This window comes from Ischnura elegans (genome assembly GCF_921293095.1).
Source record: "Ischnura elegans chromosome 13 unlocalized genomic scaffold, ioIscEleg1.1 SUPER_13_unloc_3, whole genome shotgun sequence".
Lineage (NCBI taxonomy): Eukaryota > Metazoa > Arthropoda > Insecta > Odonata > Coenagrionidae > Ischnura > Ischnura elegans.
The window spans coordinates 2,085,698-2,113,373 of NW_025791659.1; the positions used below are offsets into that span (position 1 = coordinate 2,085,698).

Here is a 27,676-nt window from a genome sequence, read left to right on the forward strand (position 1 = left end):
AATGCTTAGAGTATTCCATATATGTGTTTTTAAAGAGATAAAGGTTTATCCATTACTTTTTCTGCAGAGTTTTGAAGCTGGAGGGGCAGATGATGAGGAGTTGGAGCCTTGTGTGGAGACTAAGGACTGCATTCAAGATGTTATTGAAATCACTTCAGAGTTCGCATGCTCAGCCCAAATGACTGAAGTATACATTCCTGTGCCAGACTGCTTATTGCCCGGGGACGATAAGTTGGTAAGTCATATTCTCATTCACAGTGAAAACTGAGTCTAATCACCTTCAGTTTTACAAATTTCTCAGTTGTATGAGGAATGGGGGTGTGTCTGTTATAAATTTAAGAATTTTTGTGGGAAGTCACTGGCATAATGCAACCTTCAGATGTTGTTCTTTCTAGTAGTGACACATGAGGCAGGAAGTGGAACCACACAAATGTTTTTTCATGCAAGTCAATAGCAGTTGTACAGCATTGATGATCTGTTGACAGAAATTTTTCTTATCCTGTGGACTATACTTTTGTATAGCCTTGTCAGATCCTTGTTCAAGCCATTAGTGGTGGCTATTACAAGGCTGTGTCTCATGATTGCCATCTATTCGTTCAAGCCATCATCCTCCATTATTTCAACGGAGGAACCAGCATAAACTATTGTGGATCCTTTTTGTAAGCCGAGGTGAAGAAATGATGACAATTCAATGTACAGTGGAACCTCGATGTATCATTCCCACTGTTGTGCCCTTACTGTAAGTGGCCAATACTCTCATTCTAACCATGTGATGTTGGTGGTGTAGCTTTCCCCTCACTAGTTGAGCATTTATATGCTGGAGTTTGATCTGTGAGTAGTAAGAAACTCATGACTATTTTGGCCAGCTGGAGTGGTCTCACTTAATTATTGAATAAGGAAATTGTTGTTCTTCCTTTATTTAGTGACGCCCATTATTCTCTTCTAGTTTCATGTGAAAGATGAGAGTGAAGACCCTCTGAGTGAAGGGAACTCTCCTGTGCCGCTCATGTCAGATCCAGCTGCAATAACAAGTGATGCCGTAGACCCATTGGCCACTGATGACCTGGTGAGTGTACTTTTGCCAAGTGTAATTTAATTTTTCTACGGCACAATGTCATACCTTTCTGCATAATTTATAATTGCTTCTCATCTGAAACGTACTGCATTTTGCCTTGCCTGTTCAGTCATGAACAACTACGGAAGAGCTTTCATGTTTGAATCATTTAAATTATATGTAAATAACAGATATTTTGGATTTTGCCAAACTGACAGCTCAACTTTGCTCACTGAGCAAGTAAGCTCTCTGTCATCTCGGCACAAAGCAGTCATTTGATATGTGATCATACAAACACAGTTTCATTTCAGTTTACTATGGAGCGGAAGGGGGGATGTTAGGAGTTGAGAGTTAAACTGAGTACTATATAATTAGGTGCACTGAAACAGATTGATCGTGACATCATGATGTAGCTGCTAGCTAGATTCCACTACATAACTCGCATTCCTTATGAGAGATTGATGTTCACAGGAATCTGATTGTTGAAGATTTGGATTTTGTGATGAAAATGAAGAGGAATTTACTGTGGGGACGAGGGATATGTTAGACCTTTATCATTTTTGAATTGAGAGTTGGGCATCGGTGATGCAAGTCGATTGCCTAAAGATTAGTGATGTTAACACTTTCAACGCTGGCCATGTAAAACTCAAAATCATCCCCCTGTGTGGCTTCCATTTTTTTTTCCTTCCTGTCAACTGTATAGTGGGATAGACATGTGATGCAGGTTGCACAGGGTGTGCTTTTTCCCAACACCACCGTTTTCTTTCAATTTTTTGTGCGCGATGTGTCCAAAAAATACAAGGAAAATGAATTTGTAATGTTCTACTGGTATTGCCATTGATATTTTGCCACTGCCATAGGAAATTTTTGGTTTAGATGGTCATACACTCATGCCTTGTATAGCTCAATTTCGATATAGTGCAGATTTGTTACTCGAGGAAACATCATAATTCAGTGTAGTTAATCAAAAAACTTTATCGCTCTAATGATAACACGTGAACTTGTGCTCAGTACATACAAAAGTGCTATCATTTTGCACATTTTAATGGTATTGCTTGCCTCAAATCATCTTTGTTTATATATTTATCGAAATCCATTGCTGTGTAATGTCCAAAAGCATTACTTGGCATTGGGTCTAGATAGTCGGCCTACCAAAGTTATTTATCTCCTCGCCTTAACAGAATGACAATAGTTAATTTAAATCATTAATTATGCGTGGAGCTAGTGTAAATGAGTTTTTTTTAAGCAATACGATATGAAACGTAATTTTTGCCATCATAGGTTATCAGGCGACTTCCAGGTAGAGGGTCTATGCTAAAGCCTTTGAGGTCATCGGTATTCATGCGGGAGAAATGGAGTTGTAGCCGAGTTGCATATGAATATTATCCACACATAAAGGGCCTGCTTTAGTCTCAAACACAATGGCATCATTCCCTCCCAGCAGTCATAGGCCCTCTGTGTCACAGGAATACAGTGCTGCAGTAAGTGATTTTGATAGAGCCATACAGAAGGAAAACCAAGAGAACAATGGCCAAAAATAGGAATGCGTGAAGAAAAATCAAGAAGTTATCAAGAAAAACCATTAACCTAGAAGAGAAATTGAAACAGGTCAATTGCTTTGAAAATGGAGACCATCAAAGCAATATTGCATGGAAGTTTAAACTCACGATTATCTCTTGACTGTTCTGCAGCTGTAAATTTTGAAGCCACCATTTATAAATATGTTCCATACTTAGAATCTGATGCATTGTTTCCTTACCTCTGTATTTGTATTCTCAGCTTTGAGTAGGACATACTTTTTTGTAGAATGCTCCCTGTGCCTTTACTATTCCAATTGATATTTCTTTCTTGCTTCATACATCACTGGTAGCTGGACTTCCTGTGGCTTATCAATGAACTGGTCACTCTGCTTTGAGTAGCTTAGCATATCAGTCTATCTGTAAGGTTATGAAACATGAAAATCGCACATTAATGAAGCCATGGTAAGTAGTGTATTTATTCTTGGAAGTGGTGATGTTATCATTATTTTTTATATTTTATCACGGATATATTCCTTTTCCACCTGAAACAACTTCACGTGTTTGAAAGCAGTCTTATACCTTTTGAGCAAATAAGTTGTAAATGGTTCAGTTATTTCCATGAAAACTAATGATGTTCTACTTAAATTGCATTGCAAATTTTTATTTAGTCCCTAGATGTAAAAATACCACAAGAAACCACTTATGAGTAGGGATAGGAATTTTTGGAGGTTTGAGAGGGAGAAAAGAAGTACTTTGAAATTGGACATCCGGTTATTTCAAATAGGCATTTCGGTGTTTTCTCAAAAACTGCAAGTTTAAATACATACTTACATTAGTTTTTATTTCAAAACCTAGAAAAGGGTCAGTACCATAGTTTAACCAAATATATCTCGGTTATGTGCCACTTCCCTTGCAGCTGTGTTATGACTGCAGACAATCACCTCAGTGGCGGAACCGGGAAATTTGATCTAAGTTGCAAAGTAAGCTGTAATACCTGTCTGTAGTGAAATGGGGAATGTGACATGTGTAAAAATTGCATGCTGTTTTGTGTGGTTAGTTAGCATTAAGTCTTTCTAATATGTAAATTTCAATCTAAATTATTTCTTTTACAAATCCCTCTGGATCTAGAATAAAATAGGTAACACTGTAGAGTCAAATCAAGCCACCAAGATAACTGAGAGTCAATGCCACTCAACATTTTGTATACTAACATTACATGATCTACTAGATTTTGTTTGTTTCAACCTTCAAAGTATACTTTAATAAAAAGTTCTAGTTTCTCTTGAGCTAAATGATGACGCTGATCACTCAACACTCTTGTTTATGCAGAAAAAAACCGTTCACAGTCGACATTTATACAAGAAATCCGAATCGATTTCATCACAGCTTCACTATATGTTAGAAATGTTTGTGACATCCCCAGCAATACTGCTGTAATATCTACCTTTAGCTTTCCACTTACAGGATTCTTCACAAAAGATTTCAGTTCTTTGTAGCATCGCATTACATCAATATCATCCAGTTTGGAACACAAACTTATTCTCTTAATATTCTGCTCAAGTTCTTCAGTGATAATCAATTGTATTTTATCAGTCGTGTCAAATACATTGATATACTTACAAAACTGTTTAGGGGGATCAATAGCCTGAAACTCCAGTAGCTTGGTTAGAGCATGGGAAGCTGCACTGGGCAGGACTGCACTCACTTTTCCCCTACTGACTGTCCTTCCACAATCCTCTATCAGTTTAATAACATTGCTCCCGTAACTCCCTCATACGAGTTCAAGCGCTTGCTGAATTTCCCTTAGCTGCCCGTCAAGAATATGTGCAGGTGGCTGTGAGTGTCGTTCCAGAAATGTGATCATTTCAACAATGTGTTTGCCATATTCTGTGATGAACATAGCCTGTATTTGGATTGCTTCCTAGTCTTCTTCTGAAATACTATGGAGAAAATCAACCCAGCATTGTCACTCGTCATGTCCTCGATGCGCATAAACCCTACAATTTCCTTTGCTTGTGTTGCGAGATGTGCCACTAATTCATGCCAGAAGCACCACCTGGTTAAAAATGGCTGAGGAAATAGTGGCACTTACTGATTAGGAGTAGGTTGTATCCAAATATATTTTCTATAAAGGTGCTTCCTTTTTCATGTGTTTAGGAATGCCATCTTCACTTTGGATACTGCTTGATGCAAAATATGCAGATGTTTCCCAAGAGTATACAGTACTAAATTAAGTTCATGGGCCCGGGACTGAATTATCAGAACATTGTCTGACAACAAATCCTCCATTGCATGAAAACATTTTGTCATGTAGCGAGCAGAGTCGGACACTAATGCTGTTACATTATCGGGTTGTATTTCATATTTCTTCAGTGTGTCTAAAATTGCTCTTGAACATTTTTTGGAATTAGCTGTTTCCAAAGTACACACGTCACCAACTACAATGTCCAATGCAGTATCAAGAAGTTCAACAATTTTTAGCTAGATCACAAAAGCATTTTCTTCTCTCTTGTCCATTATTTTATAGCAAAAAAACTATCACCTACTTGTCCTTCAGTTGAGTCATCATGTTGGCCTTTCATTGTATTTTAGATCAGGAATATATTTGTCCCTTAGTTGACGAATGCAGGGAATTTCTCCAGCACCTGTAGCAAGGTAAAATTATTAACAGCTGTAAATAAAACGTTAGTTTTCCTATTACTATGGAAAGGATTAGAATACCTTGACTTAATTTACAAAAAGCTGCTGTAATGGTATACTTGTCATCAACGAATTCATTAAAAAATAATTAACAGTAGCGGGTGTAACTTAGTGGAAATCCATAATCGCAGGAATCATAGGATCAACAACTTTGCTATTTCCACATGGTAATTAATAGAGACCGACCATGGTTTTGTTACAGCGACCTTGATAATTTTACGCTGCAACGAAACGGTGGTCGGTCTCAATAAATTACCATGTGGAAATAGGAAAGTTGTTGATCCTTCTATTCCTGTGATTCAAAAATGACTTCATGTGCTCATTATACAATTTGTAGAGAAGAATGTCAGCTTTGAGAAAGTTTCGTACTATCCACTTTCCAAAATGATAATCAATTTGGTTTTTCATGACAGCAGTTGATGCAGATAGAGATTGATGTTTTTAACTTTAAAGAATATCCATACTTACCAAATTTTGCAGCAGTTAGATTCTTCGAAGATTTCCAACGTTTTTCAATCGATTCTTTCCTTTCCCAAGCTACCTGACAATTGCAGAATTGGAACATTGCCATACTTTTATCGATACAATAAAATTCATCCTTTGGTTACTGAAATGCCCTGTCTCTTTTGCTTAATTTTTCATTCTGCATAACAATAACTCGTCAAAATAACTAGAATGTCTGAGATACCAGCAGCATTATTTTACAATTGCTGCTGAAAAATCAGTTATTTGACAGACATAGCTAAAAGGTAGAGATCAAAACAGCAGATATTCAGGCACGTGCAGTCCATGGGTGCATTCATCAGGCTAGTGCCGGGCTAGCGGACAGTTCTACTTGGAATTTACCACTGAAATCTGATTTTAATGCTCATGGAGTTACAACAGTTCTGGGGGCATGCTTCAGATTCCTCAACTAATATAATATTCCATTTGTGATGTTGTTAAGAAAAAATTGCATACATTGCTCTTCTGTTGTTCAACTCAGAGAGAAAATAGATAGTTATTCCCTCAGAGTAAGGATGGGAGATTGCCATATATTGCAGCAAATCGAAAACATGCGATGCCATCCTCCCGCGATGGTATCGCAACATTAGTTATGCTATGAGGAACTGAACTTGTCCACATACCTAAGGAATACTCCCACTTGTGTTAATTTTAATCGAATTGAAACCATTCCGTTTAATGTTATGCTTTTTCCTGTGCTTGAAATTACAGTTTCAAAATTTTCTCCAAAAAAAATAAAAATTCGTATTTTGGGACACAATTTGCAACATTTCGTGAGTTCAAAAGTCATATCCCCAGTCACTCTGGGGTATATTGTAATGTCTTACCTCAACCAGGACACTTTGTGTCTAAATCCGCAAAATTCATGATGGCTAAATTTTCCCATCCCCACTCATCAGTTGTCCATGCAAAGTAAATGAACCTTCATATTTTCCCATTGAAGCTATGCAAGCTTTGTGCTATAAGGAGTTTATCTACAGATTTCTCTTTTTTGTTCACTCAGAATGGGCTTCTATTATATCATCTCTGAGTAAGTTTAATTTATTTGTCAAAATGTTTGATGTCTCTAAACTGAATTATAAACCAAAATATACACTAAATTTATCCTCCATTATAGACCCTATTTATTTTCCATAAATGTATGTTATTACCTATGAGCTATGGATTCTCATGCAAAGTTTTTTCATAAAATAAGTTACTGTTACGAATAAGATTTTATCTGGATTTCTGCGTCTCCAGAAACGATTGCCCTGTGGCTTTTGCAGGGATTTTGCGATGAAAATAAGAAGTAATAGGAATGTAGTAAAGTGGTAGTTTTAACAAAATAATTATAAATATTATAAATTCCTGACATTAATTACCTTAAGGCAGCTTGCAGGTAATATAAAGAATACATCCATTTGAAACTAACTTTAATTTTATTCGTATGAGAAATTCTTAAAAGTTTTATTTTAATATTTCTGTATCTCAATCATCAATGATGATGATTGGGGTTTATGTTGTAGCCCAATACCTTAACTGCTTCCCAAGGCGAAAAGGTGGAAGCTCAGGGCAGGGGAGCCATGGTGGCAGACCTGGATTGGACGCTGGTCGGGGCAAAGGAGGAACCATCTCCAGATGAGAATGCCCAGGTATGTATGGAATTATTGTTATGGAATTTAATTAATTGTTGAAGGAGGTAGTGGGTAAAATTTTTTATCATGGAAACTGCGAGAATATTGTGATTTTTATGCAGGTTTAAAGGTAATCTATGTGATTCAAAGTTACTAATTACTGAAATAAGTTTTCTCATCATAAAAAATCTGTTTTTTCCTTTTTATGTTGTTCATTTGTGTAGTAGATTTCTTGCCTTATACATTACTATATAAAATCCTGGGACCAATAAACTTAACCTTATTAGCCCTCCAGTGGGGACGTGGGGCTCCTTGATGGCCCATAGTGTTTCATGTGTTAGCTGTTATTCACATGATGACATAAAATACCTGTGATTTTTCAGAAGCTACCCACTATTTTGCTGTCAAATTCCTTTCATAGATGCTTGTTAGTAACTGGTTAGCATTCAATAGCACACAAAAGAAAGTGGGAATGTAGTGGCCACGAGCAAACAGTGTTTGGCACGTTTATGCTACTTTTATTGGTACCTCAGCAAGTGGCCTACTTGTTTGCCGTAATCGCATGGGAGGGGGGTGAGATGCAAATGACCTAAAGCTGTATCTTGACAAGTGACCAAGCTCCATTTTTTTCCCTGTGGTGAATAACAGAGAGCCATATTCCTGCAATGCCAGTGGTACTCTCTATTGGAAGTATAGTGACCCTCTCTACAAATTCCATTCATCTTACAAGGGGAGATAATGAAACCTGCTCTGCCTTTTCAATGCCGTATTTTTTATGGCCTTTGGAATGGTGAACACATCCCTGAACTAGTAGTGGTTCTGTTGAATGGGCATTAGATTGGCTGTACTTAATTAATTTTCAAGGAGTACTTCTCACAACCCACGTATACTTCCATAATATCGCACTATTCAGTATACAGGTCAGTTGGGGTAGTGGTTAGTATTAAAGCCTTCCACTCAGGGGACCAGGGTTAGGGGCTTCGTCATGGCTATATATTTTGTTCTCTTCATTGTTCTCATACGGCATCAACTTTTTCATTAATTTTTAATTGCAACGAACATAGACATGAGACTTTTTTTATCATCATAATGGCGTTAAGGTATTTAAGCAGTGTCATTTCCAACGTGGAGAAATGAAGGCTCGGCTTGCTACTCTCTTCAAAAACGTACCAAAAGATTAGTAGGGGCTATAACAGTGGCTTTTTTTTAAGAAATGACATTTGTTGGTGGGCCTTTTGTTATTACAATGGAAGGGCTACGGAAGATTTTGGGAAGCGGTGAGCACAAGACACATTTGGTGTAACTGTTGCCTTTAACCCTCTAGCGGGCACGACTGTTATTTCTACACAACCGGGTGAATGGCATACTTCGCCTATTTTATGAGGATATATGATAACACTCGATTTTTGTTAAAATTTATCTTTATTTTTAGAAATTAGTTAAATCTTTTACATTATGGGTGATACAGATATAAAGGTACACAGGTGGTACACGGCCGGTCACGCGGTGTAATTTATATGCCACATGTTATGGGTTCCTCTTGCTGTTCTTAAAAAATTAGCTGCAATACTTCGAACTTTGAAAACTCGAAATATAGATGGTCAAAGTACATTTTAGGAATACACGGGACCATCCTATCCCAGAATGTACGCTCTATGTTGAAATCCTTGGTTAATGAGGGTTGACGTATTTTATGGCAGCACGCCCGGTCCAGGGTCATCAACTTTCATTTCACTCTATTTATAAATTGAAGTTATATCTTGTAATGTTCTTTTTTAGCACATAGGTACTGTGTAAGTAAACTCCCATTGGAGTAAAGTGAATTACAAGTGTTCGAAAAATATGGCATTTTATAATCGTTTTGTGTTCTTATTAATTATGTCTGAACACATGTTGTTGATCGCTGCGAGCTTGTAATTGCATGTGCTCTCCCAAGAGTGGTTTTCATTTTTTATGTGGACATTGATCAGTATAATCAATGAAAAAATTAACATTTTGGCACACACCAACCCTTGCTAGTGTAGTCCTCGTATCTCCATGTTTGAAATGACACTGCTTAAATGCCTTAACGCCATTATGATGATAAAAAATAGTCTCATGTCTATGGTTGTTGCAAAGGAGTTGTTCACCAATTTTTTCTACTGTCTTAAATGAAAGTACACTTCTAGGGGTTACTGGCAGCAGTTTCAGCGCTTTTATATGATAAAAATGTAACCCTTGAAAGGCTAAGCAGAAAGTGTAGAATACGAGGATCAGCTCAAATGCTCCAAAAGTGCACGATAGTTGCTGAAGGCATGCTGAAGTCACACACAGCGAACTTCTCGCGGAACCCGTTAACCCTTTGTACAAACCGGTGATCCTGCATCAGCGAAGAAATAACGAGGGTGAAAATGGAGGAAATTTGGAAGAAGGGGCATATATATTGCTTTCTATAGCTTTGTAAATCAACCACAATGAAAAATCCTGGAAAACTTTTTGATGCTGTGGCCCTAAATTCTCATATTCGAAGGAACTGGTTTACTGCAGCAAGGCAAGATGACCAAAAATCAGTGGAAAACATAATATTATTGCTGCGGATATCATTTTAATGTTAGTGTTAAATGTATACCAAATTCCATAGTTACATATAAGATATATAATGTCAGTTAACATGATAAACAGTTTTACTTGTGGTCTTCCTAAATAAGTCAAACAGATTTCGATCGAAAACTGTTTTTATTGAAGTTATATGAAGGAAAATAATTTATAAAAGATTAAGAATAATGCTTATACTATTATTCAATGATTGCCGAAGTTAATTGATCCCAACTTAGTCTTAGATTTAGTACACCAGAGATTGCCATACAGTCGCTAAACATAATGTTTGTTTCTCGAGCACATATGCAGCTGGCAGTTTTGGAGTTGGTGGAAACAATAATATAATTGACTTTACAATGAAGATACTGCTAGAGGTACTTAGGAATACCTAATGATCCAATATACATCATTGATTTCCTCTTTGGAATATTTATGTTTGCCATCAGAGACATTTTCATCACTATCATCAAAATTAAAATCAAATTACAGCTTGGATAGATTAAAAGACCAATTCCAAATCAGTAAGACAAACCTTTGGTCTACTATCCACACAACCTACTCTTATTTCAAATTACTTTAAAAATTTAATAATTTTTCCGAAGCATAATAAATTTGATCTACCTTTTTCTTTTCAAGCCAATTACAGCTAAGTACAGAATATAATTGAATGTTTTGAAATTAAAATACTAAATACCTCTGATCCAATAAAACAAGCTTTGACATGGATTTAGTATAAAAAATGTTATACCATCAAATATTTAGTACCTTTTGATAAAAATGAATTTGTAAATTTTGTTTCCTTCTGGGAATGGTGGAAGAATTAATGACAAAATTTTTTTCCTGTAGTTTTTTCTTGTTTTGTGCTGAGGACAAACTCTTCTTTTCATATCGTTTATATATCATTCTCTTTTAAGTTGGATATAACAAACTGCTGAATCGCCATATTCTTCTCTAGCAGTTCTGAAATAGTTTTCAACCCCTAGACCCATAGCACGCCGATTTTGGACGGCCGTCCACATTCCAATAGTGAACAATGGAAGGGCATGGAAGCTTGCACACTGACCAACCGCACACTGGCACCGGTAAAAAGTTGGTTAGCTACTGACCATTGCCACTACGGGTCTCCGGCGCCGGCTCAACAACCAAGCAACTTATCTTTTGACCTGTAAATATCCGGGGTGTGTGCAAGCAGCGCTCTACCAGTAAAATATCGGCCGGTATATTACTGGCTATCCAAAATCGGTGCGTGTGCAAGAGGCCTTTCAGTAATCTTCATAAGAATAAATATTGACAACAATTCGCAATTCTATGTTACGATGCGGACGAATCTGACAAGGGGAGTGTCACAAAAGTGGGTCTCAGATTTCAATCAAACTTTGTGGTGTTGTAGTCCATCGGGAGCAGTCCACGAATCACCCTCCTTATGGGGTTATATAGCCAATAGTTTAAACAAAAAACGAGTTAAACATTTGCAGGTGAAATGTATTCCTTTGAGATCGTGCATCCATTATTGCCTGGCGAAGTGTAGTAGCTACGGTACGGGATTACCACGCCGGAGGTCCTAGGATCGAGTATCCGTATCAGCTAATTTTTTTCAGTTGTTATTTTTTATTTTTCTTCAACAAAAGTCTGCAATTGAACATTATTTTATCTCCTGGATATAGACAGTTACTTATACCACTTATTAAAAAAAAAAACGCGACCCGGGTTTCAATGAGTAATCATCATCATCAGGCGCTAATTATAATTCGTTTATCTTGTTGTTTTTGTTTGTTTTACCCAAGGACAAATTCCGCTTGGCTTTTAAACCTTATTCCACCTTAAGGAGACTGATCGTTAAATGCAAGTACCATATAGACCGATTGGATAGATGTGGAGTATATTCTTTGAAATGCCGCGATTGCAATGGTGTATACATGGGACAGACAGGAAGAAGTTTTGAAATCAGGAAAAAAGAACATTTAAGTGCTTACAAACATAATAAAGATGAAAAGAGTAATTTTGCTGAGCACTTAATATGTAACTGCCACAGAAGCGATTTTAAAATGAATATTTTAAATTTTTGCAATGACCACCGAGAACTGGATTCTAGGGAACAGTTAGAAATTTTAAAAATTATTGAAAATCAAGATAGTACCCTTATAAATGAATACCTATACCCATCCTTTTCACCTATTCTGGCGTCCGTTTTTAAAATTCATCAAGTAACTAGGTAACAACAAGATAAACAAATTATAATTAGCGCCTGATGATGATGATTACTCATTGAAACCCGGGTTGCGTTTTCAAAAAATAAGTTGTATAAGTAACTGTCTATATCCAGGAAATAATGGAATACCACAAAGTTAACCAAGAATTAGTGAATTTCATTATTTTATCGATTTTCCCTGTAAATTTTATTTTCATGCAAGGAATTTTTTTTATCCACATGCTTTATACCTAAAATCATGTTATTTCCGTGTTGCAACACACAGCATTTTTTTACGATACACATTCACTTGGTTTCCTTTTATGTTGAAATATCTTATTAAGGACTCATATTTTAAAATTGTCAAGTTTATTTCAGGAATCCGATTGCTTTTATTAGCTGACATTTCAGCACAGCGGGGTAGGAAAGAAATAATTTAGCCGGGAAGCTAGGCGTATGTGATATCCATAAGAATCGATCATTCTCTTGCCGTGATAGTAAAAGCAAAATTAACCAACGGTATAATATTCAGGAGCCCCTAGCCACAGATGGCTTGCATGCAGTTGAGTGACTACACGATCTCAAAGGAATACATTTCACCTGCAAATGTTTAACTCGTTTTTTGTTTAAACTATTAGCTATATAACCCCATAAGGGGGGTGATTCGTGGACTGCTCCCGATGGACTACAACACCACAAAGTTTGATTGAAATCTGAGACCCACTTTTGTGACACTCCCCTTGTGAGAGGAACATAACTGCTTATTTTACGATATGAGTTCCTTGTAGTCACCTTAGTTTTTTATAGGCTAGAAATTATCAAAAGCCTTTAAAACTTAAAATAAACGAGCATTGTGTGACAGGGATTGTTAATATAATATGAAATGTATCCCTCGTGAACCATTTCAGCGTTTACTAGGGTATAATTCAATTAAAAATGGAAGCCAGCCAAGGCCAAGTAAGTGGTAACGAAATTAAGCATTTGATACAAAATAAACTCATAAGTACAATTAACATATTTTAGTGTTATCCTAGATAATAAGCATTAACTCTTACTTTGCACGCTTGACTTGTTGAATTTCCAGAGCGCTAAAAATGTCATTATTAGATTTATTTTCTGCCTATTTAGATTTTTTCTTGCCTTGACCTCTATTTATTGAAAAACATTGAAAATGAAAAATGAGCATAGGGCACTTAGCTCATATTGGGCACAGTATTAGAATTAGCCCTCACTAAACCACAATCCGAAGGCATTTCTCACTATGGCATCCACAAATGCAAGCACAGCTTGGATAATGGGGTTCACTGAAAGTGGGCAGTCAGCAAAGTAGCTGTACACAAAAGAAAATTTAATGCACCCATTGCAGAAATGTATTCTCCAACATGAATTGTTAGCCAAAACTCACCGTTAGCATCTACTTAAATGGATAATTTCGTTTGAGGTTAACACCCCTATTAAAATTATTGAAAAAGGTGGCGACGTATGATCACAATGGAGACAACAAAATACATAGCCATGATGAAGCCCTGGTCCCCTGTGTGGTAGCCTTAAATGCTACCACTACCTGCTCCCGTCTGACTAAGAGGTGAGATATTATGGATCTATAGGCGGCTTGTGAAAAGAAGCGCATGAAAATTAATTAATTGCAGCCAAACTAAGGCCCATACAATGGAACCCACTACTGGTTCAGAGATGTGTTTACCATTCCGAAGGCCATAAAAAATACGGCTTTGAAAAAGGAGTAGCAAGGTTCGTGGTCTCCCCTTGTTAGTAAGGCTAACGCACGAGTATTTACAGGCAGTCTTACCTATTCGATTCAAAGTTACTTATAACTCAAAAGAGTACGTATTCTTACCTCAAAATAAGTGATTTTTTCCTCTTTATTTTGTATTTAATTGTTGTAGATTTCTTGCCTTGTATTTTTCTATGTTAAATCTTGGTAGCGATAAATCAAATATCAATATGATATTTATTTTACTATAAAATATCCTGCGACCAATAAATCATGCCTCATGAAGATGTTTTTTTACAACATGAAATCCCAGGACTGATAATGCATAGCTCATTAAGAAAATCAAGTCTCACATTTCAATCAAACTCTGTAGTGTTGTAGTTCATTGGGAGCTGTCCACAAATATCCTCCCATATTGGGTTTTATAACCAATGGTTTTAAAAGTGGAATGCATTTCAGCATTTATATACCTAATATGTTCCCCTAGAAATGGTCTCCTTTCAAGTAGCAGTGGTAGTGTGGTGGTTATGGTGTTTGGCTACTATCTGGAGGTCCTAGGTTCCACATTAGCATGCAGCACTTTTTTAATAATTTGTTTCTACTTTTCACTTTACAAAGTTGTACAAAAGCCTGCTTTTCATCATTATTTCCATGATTTTCACTGAAGAATTTAGTTTTCTGTGTGGAAATCTTTTTCTGCAATATAGCAGTGTCAGATTTTATCCCATTTTTTCACACAGATGCCTAGTTTCCATTAGGTTATTTCGGTTTACTCATTGCCAAAGAAACCTTAATTATTTCATGGTATCACATGAACTAAATTACATCCATTGCAGAGTTATCTAATGAAGATAATATTACAGTGCAGGCGGAACATAAATCAATGACCGTTTACATGTTGAAAAAAATGGAATAATATTTAATTCCCTGAAATGTTGCAAATATTTTTATTTTGTAAAGAAAAAATATCTGAGGAATTCCATATTTTGTTGTAATGTGGTTTATATAAAAAGTTTAAATCAATCCTTTCAAAAAAAGTCCTGAATCTCTTTTCGTGCATGATTAATATCTTTATGATTACTTCCAGCCTACTTTAAGTGAGGATGGGGACCCATTTGAGAGTTCAACTACTGCCCATGAGTCTGCATTTGGTGAGTACTCTTACGGGTTGCAAATAACTCTATCCTTGGAGGGATTGATGTTAATGTGGAGGATATACAAGTAAATGCTTTTATTTAGCCAACATTTACTGTGACTAGAGCAATTATTGAAAATTTGACAGTGTCCCATAAGTTCACAATGGAAGTCATGGATGAGTACTTTTAAGTGCCTCAAAAAGTTGCATACAAGTAAGGCTTAGGTCAATTTCAGATGGCACGATGCTGTGCTGTAATATAATCTAATGTCCCTACCGATGCCTTCATACCGGTCAAATCATGCGGTGTTCTCCACTGCGCCCATTTCTATCCGACCAGGCACTGCAGCATCAACAGCGTCAACTGGTCATGAAACTCAGACCGCTTTCAGATGAGAAAACTCTGGATTTCCTTGTGCCATGCGGAGAATGAAGGAATGTGAAATGTCCTCTCTTCTGAAATCGGCCTTATTTTGACTGATTCAAAAGGATGAAGAACCTGAATTAGTCATTCATCCATATTTCCTGTTGTCTTTATTTTAAGTGGTAATTGGATAGGAAAGAAGTTTTATGTTAACTTTCTTTTTTGTAGTCATTTGAATCATTTTTAATGGTCTTCCCTAACAAAATATTTTTGTTTCACTGAAATTGTTGGGTATGTAAATGAGAAATGGCTAAGAATTTTTTCTTTATTTTCTCTATTTGGCATTTTTGACAGTTAAAGAGTCATATTAAATGAATAAAAAGAATGCTGCCTTGCTTCAACCAAGCTTTGAGACTAGTTTATTGAAAGAAAAAAATTTACTCGTAGTAGCCACGCACTTTTTTCCAGAAATGCAGGTGAAAAGGGGGGATGTGCGAATCCTCAAAATTATAAACCCAAAAAGCCAGAATGGAGCATTTTGTTTGAGAATTGAGTATGAAAAGTAAATTTCAGGGTTCATTGAAAATGTAAACATGGAACTTGGTCAAATGAGGGCGAAAATTGGCTTAGCTTTTGAACCGATTTGAATTCGTGGTAAAATTAGCGAAAATCTTTTAAATGAGTGCATTTCTATTCACCCTTTTTTCCTTGGGATTAGCAATGGTGCTTTGTTAGGTTTTACTAACTACTAGGCATGGAGCTTCCTTGGAGGAGAAAATATGGTTGACATAATAGTAAATTGAGAGGTATGCCCCAGAAATGAAATCAGTATGGCTAAGAAACAGCCGAATTCTTGATATCAATCAAATAATTCTACATTCAATCTGCATAATAAACTGAAAGGCGTGTGGTAGGGTGTGTTAGGACTTCCGCTGTTCTTAAATAAAAAGGATATGCTCTATAAGAATTAGGACTAGCGTTTATTAAAATCCTTAATGGCTCGGGGGAAAAATGAATTCCCATATCTACCCAGCCAGCACACTCTCCGACGTTTATGTAAACGTCCAAGACAACGAAGCGGCAACAGTTTATCCTTTGACGTTGCGCCGTGGATGATATCAACATGACGGCAACGCGTTGCCGTGAAGTTGCTCAGTTTGGACGGCTGCTTCATGTCTCATTTTATGTGAATGCATTCGCTCTAATTAACGATCTGCTAGAAATAAAAGGTTTCACGACTTACGCAATTAACTTTGCATAATGTGTTTTATGGGATAAGTGGTATTTATTCGACGATTTTGTGGATTTATAAATTAATATGTCTCCAAGTCACTCGGTGGCGATGGAAAAAGATTGAGATAATATAATAAGCGTCTCTCAAGGTTGACGATTCTCTGGATATTTATTATCGGCGAAGTGAAATAAATAAAATACCATTGATAATTAGAGGCTGTACCATTACGATTTCCTCCTCCGCATGAATTTTTACGCTCGATCATATCGTCTGCTCACGACAGCGAGGCCATGCGAAACCATCGTGCGCGCAATGCGAAATGCACTTTGGGAAGAACAAGAACCCGTTATCCGCCGTTGCCGGTAGCCATAGTAACTTTGGTATATAACTTTGTTGATATGTGAATTCATGCTTTGTGTTCGTCGTGATGCTTTTCTCCTTTTTGAATGGTCGAGGGACGGTTTTCGTTCACCAAACCTTTAGTAAATAGATTTTTTCAAGAATTTTAATTTTACATAAATTGTTCATTTACTTCATCCGTCAAACTTAACGTGGTTTCAGCTTCTCCATTATCTCTTTTCATTTCATTTCACCTTCATATCCGATTATCATGTCCACCCGTCGTACTCTGACCTTATTGTATTCCTAATTTTCACTGACGTGAATTTTCGTTTGTAATTTTCTCTAACTTAAGTTTTCGCGAGTGATTTTAACTCTTGTTAAATCGTGTTCTTAGTGAGAAAAAGTGTTCAGTGGTTACAAGTTTTTTTGGCTTTGACTAGGGCAGTGCAAGTTAGAAGCCTCTTCGAGGGTTCAACCACCGTATTCCGCCAGGATTCGTGAAAGGTAAGTCTAGACTCTGTTTACCGTCGTTCATTATGAAATTCATTAACAGTACACTTAAGTTTTCATTACCATTGAGTTAGTTCTGTTGTGTTTCTAAAGTATGGATCGATGTATGTCTGGTGGGTGCTCATACTGCGAGTTTGTGGGTGCACGATGGAACGCTTAAGTTTTTCATTCAATGGAGTGCAACGTTCAGTACTGCACGTTGGTGAGAACTCACCCCCTACCAAACACTCTTGAAATATTGAGTTGAGCAGTAAAATTTAGCATAATCGCAGAGATATTTCCTCAATGACTGGAGTGTGCAATCATTTAATGCATCACTATTAACTAGTCTTCATATACAATAATTAACTTTACTTTCAATGGAATTTTATGATCTCATGTTTGTAAGTAACTGAAGATTGAACGCCTCATAGTCATGATTTTTTTTTCCTCTTTTTTTCAGGATGCCTTGGCAAGTGTTAATATTTCTTCCACATAAATAAATTTACTGGCCTCACAGTGCAGGCTTTTGCATAGTCATGGGTAAAATTGGATGGAGATAAGATTATTGAATATTACCCTAGGCTTTAACTGGTCTTCAGTGTCACAGGTCATAAAATGGCTCTCGACTCAGTGAGGAATGGGGTATCTTGGGCGTGAAGTTCTGCATGCCTCCATTTGGTGAGTTTGCAACAATATTTGTGAGCATTTGTTTTGATTAAAGGGAGGGTTAACATCTTTGACTTGCAAGGGCAGGGTGCCTTTTAAATGTATTCAAAGGGGTTGTTTCATGGTGTGTGTGTGTGTGTGAGAGCACTGACTTGGTTGTACATGTTAAACTAGTTCTCTAAGCCAAGTATTAAATATTTTTATTTTAGTTAATTTTGACATTGACTTCATGCTTTGAAACGTGTGGCTAATGGTGGCATTTTATAATAATCATCTTCCAGAGACTGTAGTGGCAGCTGTCGCTATTGAACAGAGATGGCTACTTGTGAAGACGGAGAACAGACATGGAGGCATTTTAGTCACTGAAATAAAAAAATACTGGGAAAGGAAAAGGACAAAAAAGAATTGAAAGTATCCTGATGTAAGTAATTCTTCATCTATGGAGACTGATGATGACAGAATACTGAAACCACCATCACCTGGTAAATGTTTGCATATAAGAATTTGCTTTTTTGAGTGCTTTATCATGTGCAAATGTAAGTGTAAAGCTTATCTATTCTGTTTTCAGTTGCATGAGTGCCTCCTAAGAAGGAAAGGTTGCACTTAAAGATTCCTCAAACAATGTTGGAGTGAAGGAGCCTTAAACTTTTCTATAGAATTGGAGTGTTATTTCTGAAGAATCAGTGAAGTCCAATTGTTAGCACTTGGTGCACCCAATGAGGTCAGAGGTATCGGGGAAGATTTCTCAGGATTTGCACCAGGTAAGGTCCTCCATTTCTCCTTCCAATGTTTCCGCAAGCAACTCACCAATCGTCTCCAGGGATTCTGGAATCCAAGGTTGGATTCCTAAATCGTTTGGTTCTTGAATCCCTGAAGACGATGGGTAAGTTGCTTGTCGAAACGTTTGAATGAGATCTGGAGGACCTTATCCAGTGCAAATCGTGAGAAATCTTCACTGCTATTGTTTGCTGGGAAAGAACCTGAAAGAGGAGTATTTGGTTGGTATTTCATTTACATTGTCAACTGTTTGACTTCATAGCCTCCTAAGTGTTAATATGCTCATGGTACTTTGTATAGATTATCACTTTGAGTCTTAAACTTAAGTTATGGTACCATCATCACCTCCTTGTTGATATTTAATTTTATGATAACTCTGGGATGTACTTAGAAATTAAAAATGCTGTGCCACTATGTTCAATGGTTCTCAGCAATTACCATAGATAATTATCTGGTCATCTCATTTTTCAGATTTTATTTCATGAAGGAAAGATCTTCGAACATCATGTTTAAGAGCAGTCAGAACAATCAAATGAGGACTGGGCTTAACAAAAGTCAAAAACAAGTGTTCTACCCTAACATAGAATGAGTTAGCTGTGTCTTTCTGTTTGAAGGGACACTCAGAAAACAAGAAGTGCATTTTAGCTCCATTATAAATGTCTCATTTGGTAAGTATTTTTTAATCATTGGTGCTTTCGATTTACTCTTCCCTTATCTTGGAATACAGTTGAATGAAAAGAGCTTTTCAGCATATGTTCATATTTCATATTCAGCATAATATCTAATCCAATTATGATTACCTTGCAGGGAGTGTAAAAGCCAAAATAAGCCTGATTTGATACTATCAGTGTGAAAAGAAGCATCAGGGAATGATCCCAGGCCTCAAAATACAGAGCAGGGAAAGGGAATAAGAAACGAGAAAGTGTTCTGAAAGGCAACTCAAAGGGGATCTCGAAGAAACATGATTCTTTCAATTTGCCTATCTCAGAACCTGTCAGTGTGGAAAGGCAGTTTTGTTTGTAGTCTCATAACATGATTGTGGGATAAGGTGAGGTCAGCGACTGATCACTGTTACGACAGACACAGCTATGTCATTAATGCTCCTTGATTTTTGCCTGACAAGGGAGAAGGAATGTTTCTTCACCTTCTTAAATGCCCTATTTTTTATGATTTTTCAAAATGCCAAATGCTGCTAGGAATAGGTCCAAGTTTGGTTGAATAGCCTTTCGTATAGCTGAAATAAATTATTTTTACTTCATTTCTTTCCTGTGAACCTAGCTCAAATGCTATAGAATGCCCTACCCTTAAACAGCTCCATGGAGTGGTGAAGCTTACGTCTTATTCCATATATGGAGGCATAAAATGCTGCAGGAACGCTAGGGTGTGTTAGCTTGTGGTGATCAGCTTCCTTATTGTCATAGAACACAGCAATTTAATAATAGGGCATCGTGCTTGCTATGGCAGTGAACAACTGAATGTGTACATTGTATGAAGAAAACTTCTTTAAAAATAACATTTCCTAATTACCACATGCTAATGTTCCCTGTCACCACAACCTTGAATGTGTATGTCCTTGTATGAAATGGCTGTGTTCCATGGTAATTAAGTAGTTGACCACTAAAATGAGAGGCCACATTAAATAGTGCACACTGGTGTTGCTATTGCATTTCATGCCTCCGTGTTCGGAATAAGACTTCAATATGTTATGTCAAATATAACTTTACAAAACAATCCCCTGCCTGTTAGGATCTGCTGCAACAGAAAATTTGAAAGTAAATTAAATCTAGACTCCAAAAAATTGAATGCAAGTTTCTGTTAAGACCTCAACCCTTACTATGTAATTAATGATGTAAAACTATAATTTGTTTATTCTCCTATTTTGATATTGGAGTCATGTGTGAGATTGATATTTTTCGTACTGTTCCTCGTGGGGGATCTATTGTGCTTGAGGCTTTAACATAAATATTGCTGTAATTCTATAATTTCCACTTGAAAATGATCATGCTATCTTTTGGTTAGCATTATATTTTGTTTTGTATTGATGGAGACCTATTTCTTTCCATTTTCGGTTATGAACTACCCTGTAGCTCATTGTTTTTTCCAACTGTCATTTCCCCAGGTGGGGCTGCTCTGATTACAAAATCAGTTGCTCTGTGGTGTGTTAGGTGCTTTTGATATCATTGCTGTTGTGACCTCTTAATACCGTTTGCTTGAATATCTAATGGATTTTAATGTTTGCAGCGAAAATAAAAGTTTATTTTCAAAATTCTGTCAATGATTGATTTCTCTATTAAACCCAGACCTATCAATTATTATTTGAATTTATTGGAATACCCCGCCATGGTAGCAGTATCAACGTGGTATCAAAAAATCCCGCTAGATGGCGCCACAGTCGCGATGCTGCGCAGTTAGTTCTCGAAAGTGCCGGTAGGTGTCCCTTGTGTCTGTGACGTCACCGAAAAGAAACTGTTGCTTTATCGTTGGCGACATTTAACGGCATTTTTGCCCCTTCGTTGCTGCCTCGTTGCCGTCATGTTTATAGCAACGTATTCAGCCGTTTCTTTATCGTTGATGGAAAGTTGCCGTAATTTAAGGGGCAACGTCCTGTTCTGTGCTGGCTGGGTACCCGTTTCACAAAACAACTCTTTTAATTTATCGCTTCAATCGGACCTGGAAATATAGTGGGGCTCTAGTATTTTGTCCTCCGTGTCGCTTTTAAAGAAATCCATTCTCAACTGTTCAAGAAATTTAAGCTTAGCATGCAGCCTTCGAGTACCCAGTGGCTCCCAGTCCAATTCACATAACATCTGGGTATTGCTTTCTGTACAATGGTAGCGGTTTTTGACGAACCACGCAGCCTTCCTTGGTAATTTTTTTCAGTTCGCTGATTAAGTCTTTCTTTGCTTGATCCCATACGCTCGTTGCATTATCGAGGTGCGGTCGGACGAGTGCAAAATAGCACTTTCTTTTACTTTCTCATCTGAAAATCTTCCCACAATACGCTTCACAAATCCTTATTTCTTCAGAGCTATGCCACAAATATTTCATATGTGTGTTCCCCACAATAGGTTCAAGGTTATCGTTATTCCCTCGTACCTCACTTTGTATGTTGTCTCTATGTTAATACCATCCACTGCATAAACATGGTTATAGTTGTACGAATTCAGCAAGAAATGTACCGTCATGCATTTGTTCAGATAAAGTTCGAGTCCCCTCTCTTGGCTCCAGAAATGAACGTTGTTTCAGTCCAATGATAGAATTTCATAGTCTGAGTGATCACTAATTTCGCGATAGGTGACATGTTCGTAAGCAAATAAACGTATTTTACTGCTAATGCGGGAGCAGAGTTCATCAATGTATATAATGAACAGCAGGGAAGAAAAATCTATTGTTCCCTTAGCCAAAATAATTGCTGAAAGAAAAAGGCTTACATACGTTGGTGCAAAAAAAGAAATAAGAGGTGAATTCGGAGAGAAATTTTCCCTTGCAAAAGCAAAGCAGGGAATTGATCTCTCTTTAGTTCCCAGAAGAATTGACGATAATGTCATACTGACCCAAAATAATAAATTAGTCCTTATTCTTTCTAAAATGCTTTAAGGCCGCTTTACACGGTGAATGATCATTTGAAAGATCTTTCGAAAGATCATTCGAATGATCATTCGCAAGAAACTCATACGCTGGTACGTAGCCTACGTTATTCATGTTGTATATAACGTAGGATACGGCTGGTACCGCTATACTCGGTTAATGATTTCGGTGAAATTTCTGCGCAGAAATGATGCGCACTCGTGCGACTATCGATAGTGTATTTCGATTCTAATGTAAGTCCCCATGTCAGCATTCATGCCTCGTCACCTCCCTCCCTTCTTGCCCCATCTTAATTTTTCCTTTCCTCACACAAGAGGAATGTGCAACGAAGTCCGATTGCCGAATTGCAGCAACGGCTCCCCCTCCCTCGCACAGACGCCCCCTCCCCACCCTTTCCCGGAGGAATGCGAATGCAACGCCGTGTTCCGAATTACGACAAACTGCTGACTGGGGATAAAAGCAAGGTGAAGGAGGAGCAGAGGGGAACTCGGGTGGGCGGTCACGATGGAAGTCCAATGTAACGAGCAAGAGAAGAAAGGTAACGGGAATAGAAAAAAGGAAGCGACCTGGTCTATTTTCGAAAGAGTGCGCTTCAGCATCCTCATACTTTCTACAATGAAGTTGGCTCAGTGTCATCTCATTGCTTGCTATCGAAGCGGAGAAAGAAAGTGGACTGTGATATTCATGGGCTAACTTATAGGGTTTGCCCCTTGAATTATAGGCAACCCTGTGAGATTGTGACTTCCAAGGTGGGACAATGTGATATCACGGCTCGTTTTGGCTGGAACGTGTTCACCGAATAAACAAATATTCTGTAATTAATTGGGAGTCTCACCCCAAACTTTAGCGTTAAAATCATCAAATACAGTTTTATAATTGTAAATCAAACAAAATATAGACGCAATCGAGGAGAAAAACGACGATTTTGAAATTAAAAAATCCGGAATGTTATTTCCAAATTACTCTATATTGAGGAATGATGTTTGTGAATTTACTTTCTTTCAAAGCAAATATTAATGATTTCAGCTATCGCATGAGTTTATATGCTTCCAAAGTTTATATATATAATCTTAAAATTCCGAGGTGGTGCCTATGGCACGATGGACGCCATGCGCTCATATCATTCACGGAATCATTCAAGAAAATTAGGACATGCTCGAAATTTCTTTCGGATGAGTTCCTTGAATGATTAGAGATAGGCAATATTGTGATCCCATAGGTGAGCCAAGATAACGTAGCGGCTCGTGTTGGCTGGAATGTGTTCACCGAATAAACAGATATTGTGTGATTATTGGGACTCTCACCAGAAAATTTAGCGCTCAAATCATGAAATATAGTTTAATAATTGTAAATTGAACAAAATATAGACGCAATCGAGGAGAAAAATGACGTTTTTATTCATTAAACATCCGAAATGTTATTTCCGAATTACTGACTTTAGACAGTTGATGTTTGTGAATTTATGTTCTCTCGAAGTGCATATTAGTTATTTGAGCTATTTCGTGGGTTACTTTGCTTCCAAAGTTTTTATATAAAATATTAAAATTCCGAGGTGGATGCCAATGGCAAGATGGACGCCGTGCGCTCATATCATTCATGGAAATCATTCAAGCAAATTAGAACAGACCTGAAATTTCATTCGAACGATCATTCGAATGCAGGAAATTTCCGTTATACTCAGTGAATGATCATTCGAATGATTTTTCGAAAGATCTTTCGAATGATCATTCACCGTGTAAAGCGGCCTTTATGATTCTGCCATTGATGCTGAAAGGTATAGCCAAAATAAATCTGATATGCTTACATCCTACAACAACTAAAGTTGACGTTGATCTAGTGGACGTCCAATTCTGTGCAAAAACTACACTGGAGGACGTAATACAAGATGGCAGCCTTCGGTCATTTTTTTACTAATTATTGAAAATTTCTGCTTTCATTGCCCTTGGCATTTTAAAGGTTCATTAAATATCTTCTCAAGTTATTAGGAGTGGTTTTCTGCAGAAGAAAGCTTGGGAAATGATTAAACTGCATGTACTGAAAAAGAGTGGAAATGCTACTATCTCAACACAAATAAGAGCTTAGGCTTGCGTGCCATACTTGGAATATCTGCCCCCGGTGCCCCTCCAAACCATTGCTTATCTCATGACAGTTGGGTATATTTCACTCAAGGGAGTTTTTTTGGCTGTTTGTTCATTGTTTTTATCTTTAAATTTTTAATTATCTCTATGAAAACTAATCCAGGAAAAAGACGAAATAATTTTTCTAGATACTCATCTGTAGTACCACAAAATTTATTGTGAATGCCATTGTTAGGAGCCTTTTTAATTTAGAAAATATTCACCGGACCTTTAATATTCGATTTAAGAGAAAAATATTTTTCCCTTTTTATAGGACCAATTCTGAAATGGGTCTAATTTTGTTATTTTTCTGCAATTGAAAGTCATGTGTGATGCATATGTGTGCTTAATTATTTATATACGTATCATTTTAACCCCTGATTTCGTCTTTTTTGTTCTACTACACCCTTGTTGCCCTCGTCATTTTTATGCTGTGTTCTTTTCCCCTCCATTCATTTATATCGAGTCTCTAGGTTCAAGTCCAAGTTGGGCAGCAACTGTTCCACCTGACTTGTGCAATTTTTCTACCCTTAAAATGAATTTTAAGTAGAAGATGTTGTAGTCTTAAATTTTATGTTTGACGGTGTTAATTGCTATTTGAAATTTTCTTCTAGGGGTCCCGGCTGCCGAAGAAATGCCCGAGCAAACAACATCAACTTCATATCTGCTTGCAGAAGGAAATCTTAGGAATCATTCAATTGATGAATGCATTAGTAGCACACCTTTGGCGACACAAGTTATTTCCAAGGCTGGATCATCCCATGAAGAGATAGAGAAAAATCTGATAGATGAAGACTTGGAAAAATGTGGTGTTTCTGACTCTGATAAGATATCAAGTTGCTCAATTCCTGATGACAGACAATGTAATACCAAAGACATTGAATCACTTAAAAGCTGCAGAGGTGGACCCGCAATGGCTGTTGTTGGGGAGAGAAGTGGTTGTGATGCACCAAATACCTCGCATAACCTTAGGTTTATCAGAATAAGTAGAAATGACAGAAGTGGCTGTGAGACCATCATGGGAGGCAACAACGAGGTACTTAATTGCTTGATGGAAAATCCATGGAATAGTTACAGTTCAAACGAAGATTCATATAATTGTTTTAACTGCAGAGATGTGTTCAACAGCAAGAAGGAGCTAATGAAACACATGGAAATTCATTTTGTTGCTCGTAATTTTGATGCTGCAGCAGAATCATCAATCGTAGATGTGTCTCTGGAAGCACTTCCATCAAGCGGACACAGCAGTTCTTGCGAGCCTACCATCTCAAAGGCTTTAAGTGGGCTGGATAGGAAAATACTAGAGCCTATGCCAAAAGAAAATATGCTCATCAAGGAAACCAGTGGAGGAAAAGGGGATGAGAAAAACATAAGACGATTGACGAGAAGTTTCACAGTAGGAGAGAAATCAACTTCACAGCGTTTATCTTCAGAGTCAACTTGCATTAGAAATGTACGAAATCACGTGGGTCCGAGAAAAGAAGGGCGACCATATTCATGCAGCGAGTGCACTGAGTCCTTCACTCAGAAAAGTTACCTCACCGTACACAAACTTACACACGCAGGAGGAAAAACGTATTCTTGTGGCACTTGCAGCAAGTCTTTCACTCATAGAGGTCATTTCAAGAGTCACGTACTGACACACTCAGTAGAAACGCCTTTTATATGTAAGTTGTGCAGCAAGTCCTTCTCTAGGAAAAACAATCTCTACGCTCACGTACGTACTCACACGGGAGAAAGGCCTTTTTCATGCAATTTGTGTGAAAAGTCTTTCTCGATTAAGAGTAACTTAGTGAGACATGTACGTATTCACACGGGGGATAAACCCCACTCGTGCAGAATCTGCAAGAAATCTTTCACTCGGAAGAGTAATCTCAAAAGTCACACGCGAACACACACGGGAGAGAGGTCTTTTTCATGCAATGAGTGTGAAAAGTCTTTCCCGATTAAGAGCAACTTAGTTAGACATGTACGTATTCACACGGGGGATAAACCGTATTCTTGTAGCATTTGCCGCATGTGTTTCACTCAGAAGAGTATTCTCGACAGTCACTTGCGAACGCACACGGGAGAGAAGCCGTATATCTGTAATGTATGCAGCAAGTCATTTGCTAGGAAAAGTCACCTCACCTCACACATTCAAAAACACTCGGGAGAGAAGCCTTTTATATGTAAGGTGTGCAGTAAGTCCTTCTCTAGGAAAGACAATCTCTACGCTCACGTACGTACTCACACGGGAGAAAGGCCTTTTTCTTGCAACCAGTGTGAAAAGTCTTTCTCGATTAAGAGCAACTTAGTGAGACATGTACGCACGCACACGGGAGAGAAACTGTTTTCTGGCAACTAGTGTGAAAAGTCTTTCTCGATTAAGAGCAAGTTAGTGGGACATGTACGCACGCACACGGGAGAGAAACTGTTTAATTGCAACTAGTGTGAAAAGTCTTTCTGGAATAAGAGTGACTTAGTTAGACATGTTTATACGCACACGGCAGAGAAACCCCACTCGTGCAGAATCTGCAAGAAATCTTTCACTCGGAAGAGTAATCTCAAAAGTCACACGCGAACACATACGGGAGAGAAGAAGAAGCCCTTTTCGTGCAATGAGTGTGAAAAGTCTTTCTCGAGTAATAGCAACTTAGACATATTCGTACGCATTCGGGGGATAAACCGCATTTGCGGATGTAGCATTTGCCGCGAGTGTTTCATTCGGAAGAGTAATCTGGACACAAATTTTGCTTGCATTCAACAAAACTTAAGACCTCTCCCCATAAGAGTGTCAATTTTCATGAATATTTCTCAATGCAAAGTTACTAAAATTACAAGTGAAAAATGACACACGACCCTTGGGACAGTGTATATTTAAAAGGGTAAATCCTATATGTGTAAAAGGGAAAAACATGGACCCACGGAAAATTAAATCGAACGAATTTCAAGAGATTTGGTTTCAGTTAATCGCAGAGGAGGAGGAAAAAATTAAACTCGCTACTTGGTGACTATGAATTTTTTTATTCCGATGACAGAAGATGGCGAACTTGTTCGCGATAAACCTCTTTTATTAGAGAAGAATGAAAAT

The 27,676-nt window shown here is 37.5% G+C and overlaps 1 protein-coding gene and 1 long non-coding RNA gene across 9 annotated transcripts; both read left to right on the forward strand.

The window, feature by feature from the left end:
* Positions 1 to 27,169, forward strand: LOC124172856 (zinc finger protein 260-like). Its single transcript, XM_046552355.1, has 5 exons — positions 1 to 235; positions 947 to 1,066; positions 7,284 to 7,409; positions 14,976 to 15,039; positions 25,218 to 27,169. Exons 1-5 carry the CDS (start codon positions 2 to 4, stop codon positions 26,948 to 26,950), a joined length of 2,277 nt encoding a protein of 758 aa, XP_046408311.1. The 5' UTR covers position 1; the 3' UTR covers positions 26,951 to 27,169.
* On the forward strand, positions 16,979 to 21,167 carry LOC124172857. 8 transcript variants are annotated; one of them, XR_006868292.1, is made up of 8 exons: positions 16,987 to 17,001; positions 17,404 to 17,467; positions 17,567 to 17,675; positions 17,916 to 18,133; positions 18,403 to 18,603; positions 18,690 to 19,119; positions 19,370 to 19,566; positions 19,706 to 21,167. It is a non-coding gene; the product is annotated as an uncharacterized LOC124172857 (long non-coding RNA). The 8 variants fall into 8 exon arrangements; XR_006868294.1 differs by having other exon boundaries at positions 17,409 to 17,467; XR_006868290.1 differs by lacking the exon at positions 16,987 to 17,001 and adding an exon at positions 17,010 to 17,103.
* Positions 27,170 to 27,676: the final 507 nt, after the last annotated feature.

Bases quoted from the DNA above. Each gene is read 5' to 3' on its own strand.
- LOC124172856 (XM_046552355.1), top strand. From the start codon at position 2: ATGCTTAGAGTATTCCATATATGTGTTTTTAAAGAGATAAAGGTTTAT. The intron at 1,067-7,283 runs GTGAGTGTACTT...TTTATGTTGTAG, and splicing joins CATTGGCCACTGATGACCTG to CCCAATACCTTAACTGCTTC. The intron at 7,410-14,975 runs GTATGTATGGAA...GATTACTTCCAG, and splicing joins CTCCAGATGAGAATGCCCAG to CCTACTTTAAGTGAGGATGG.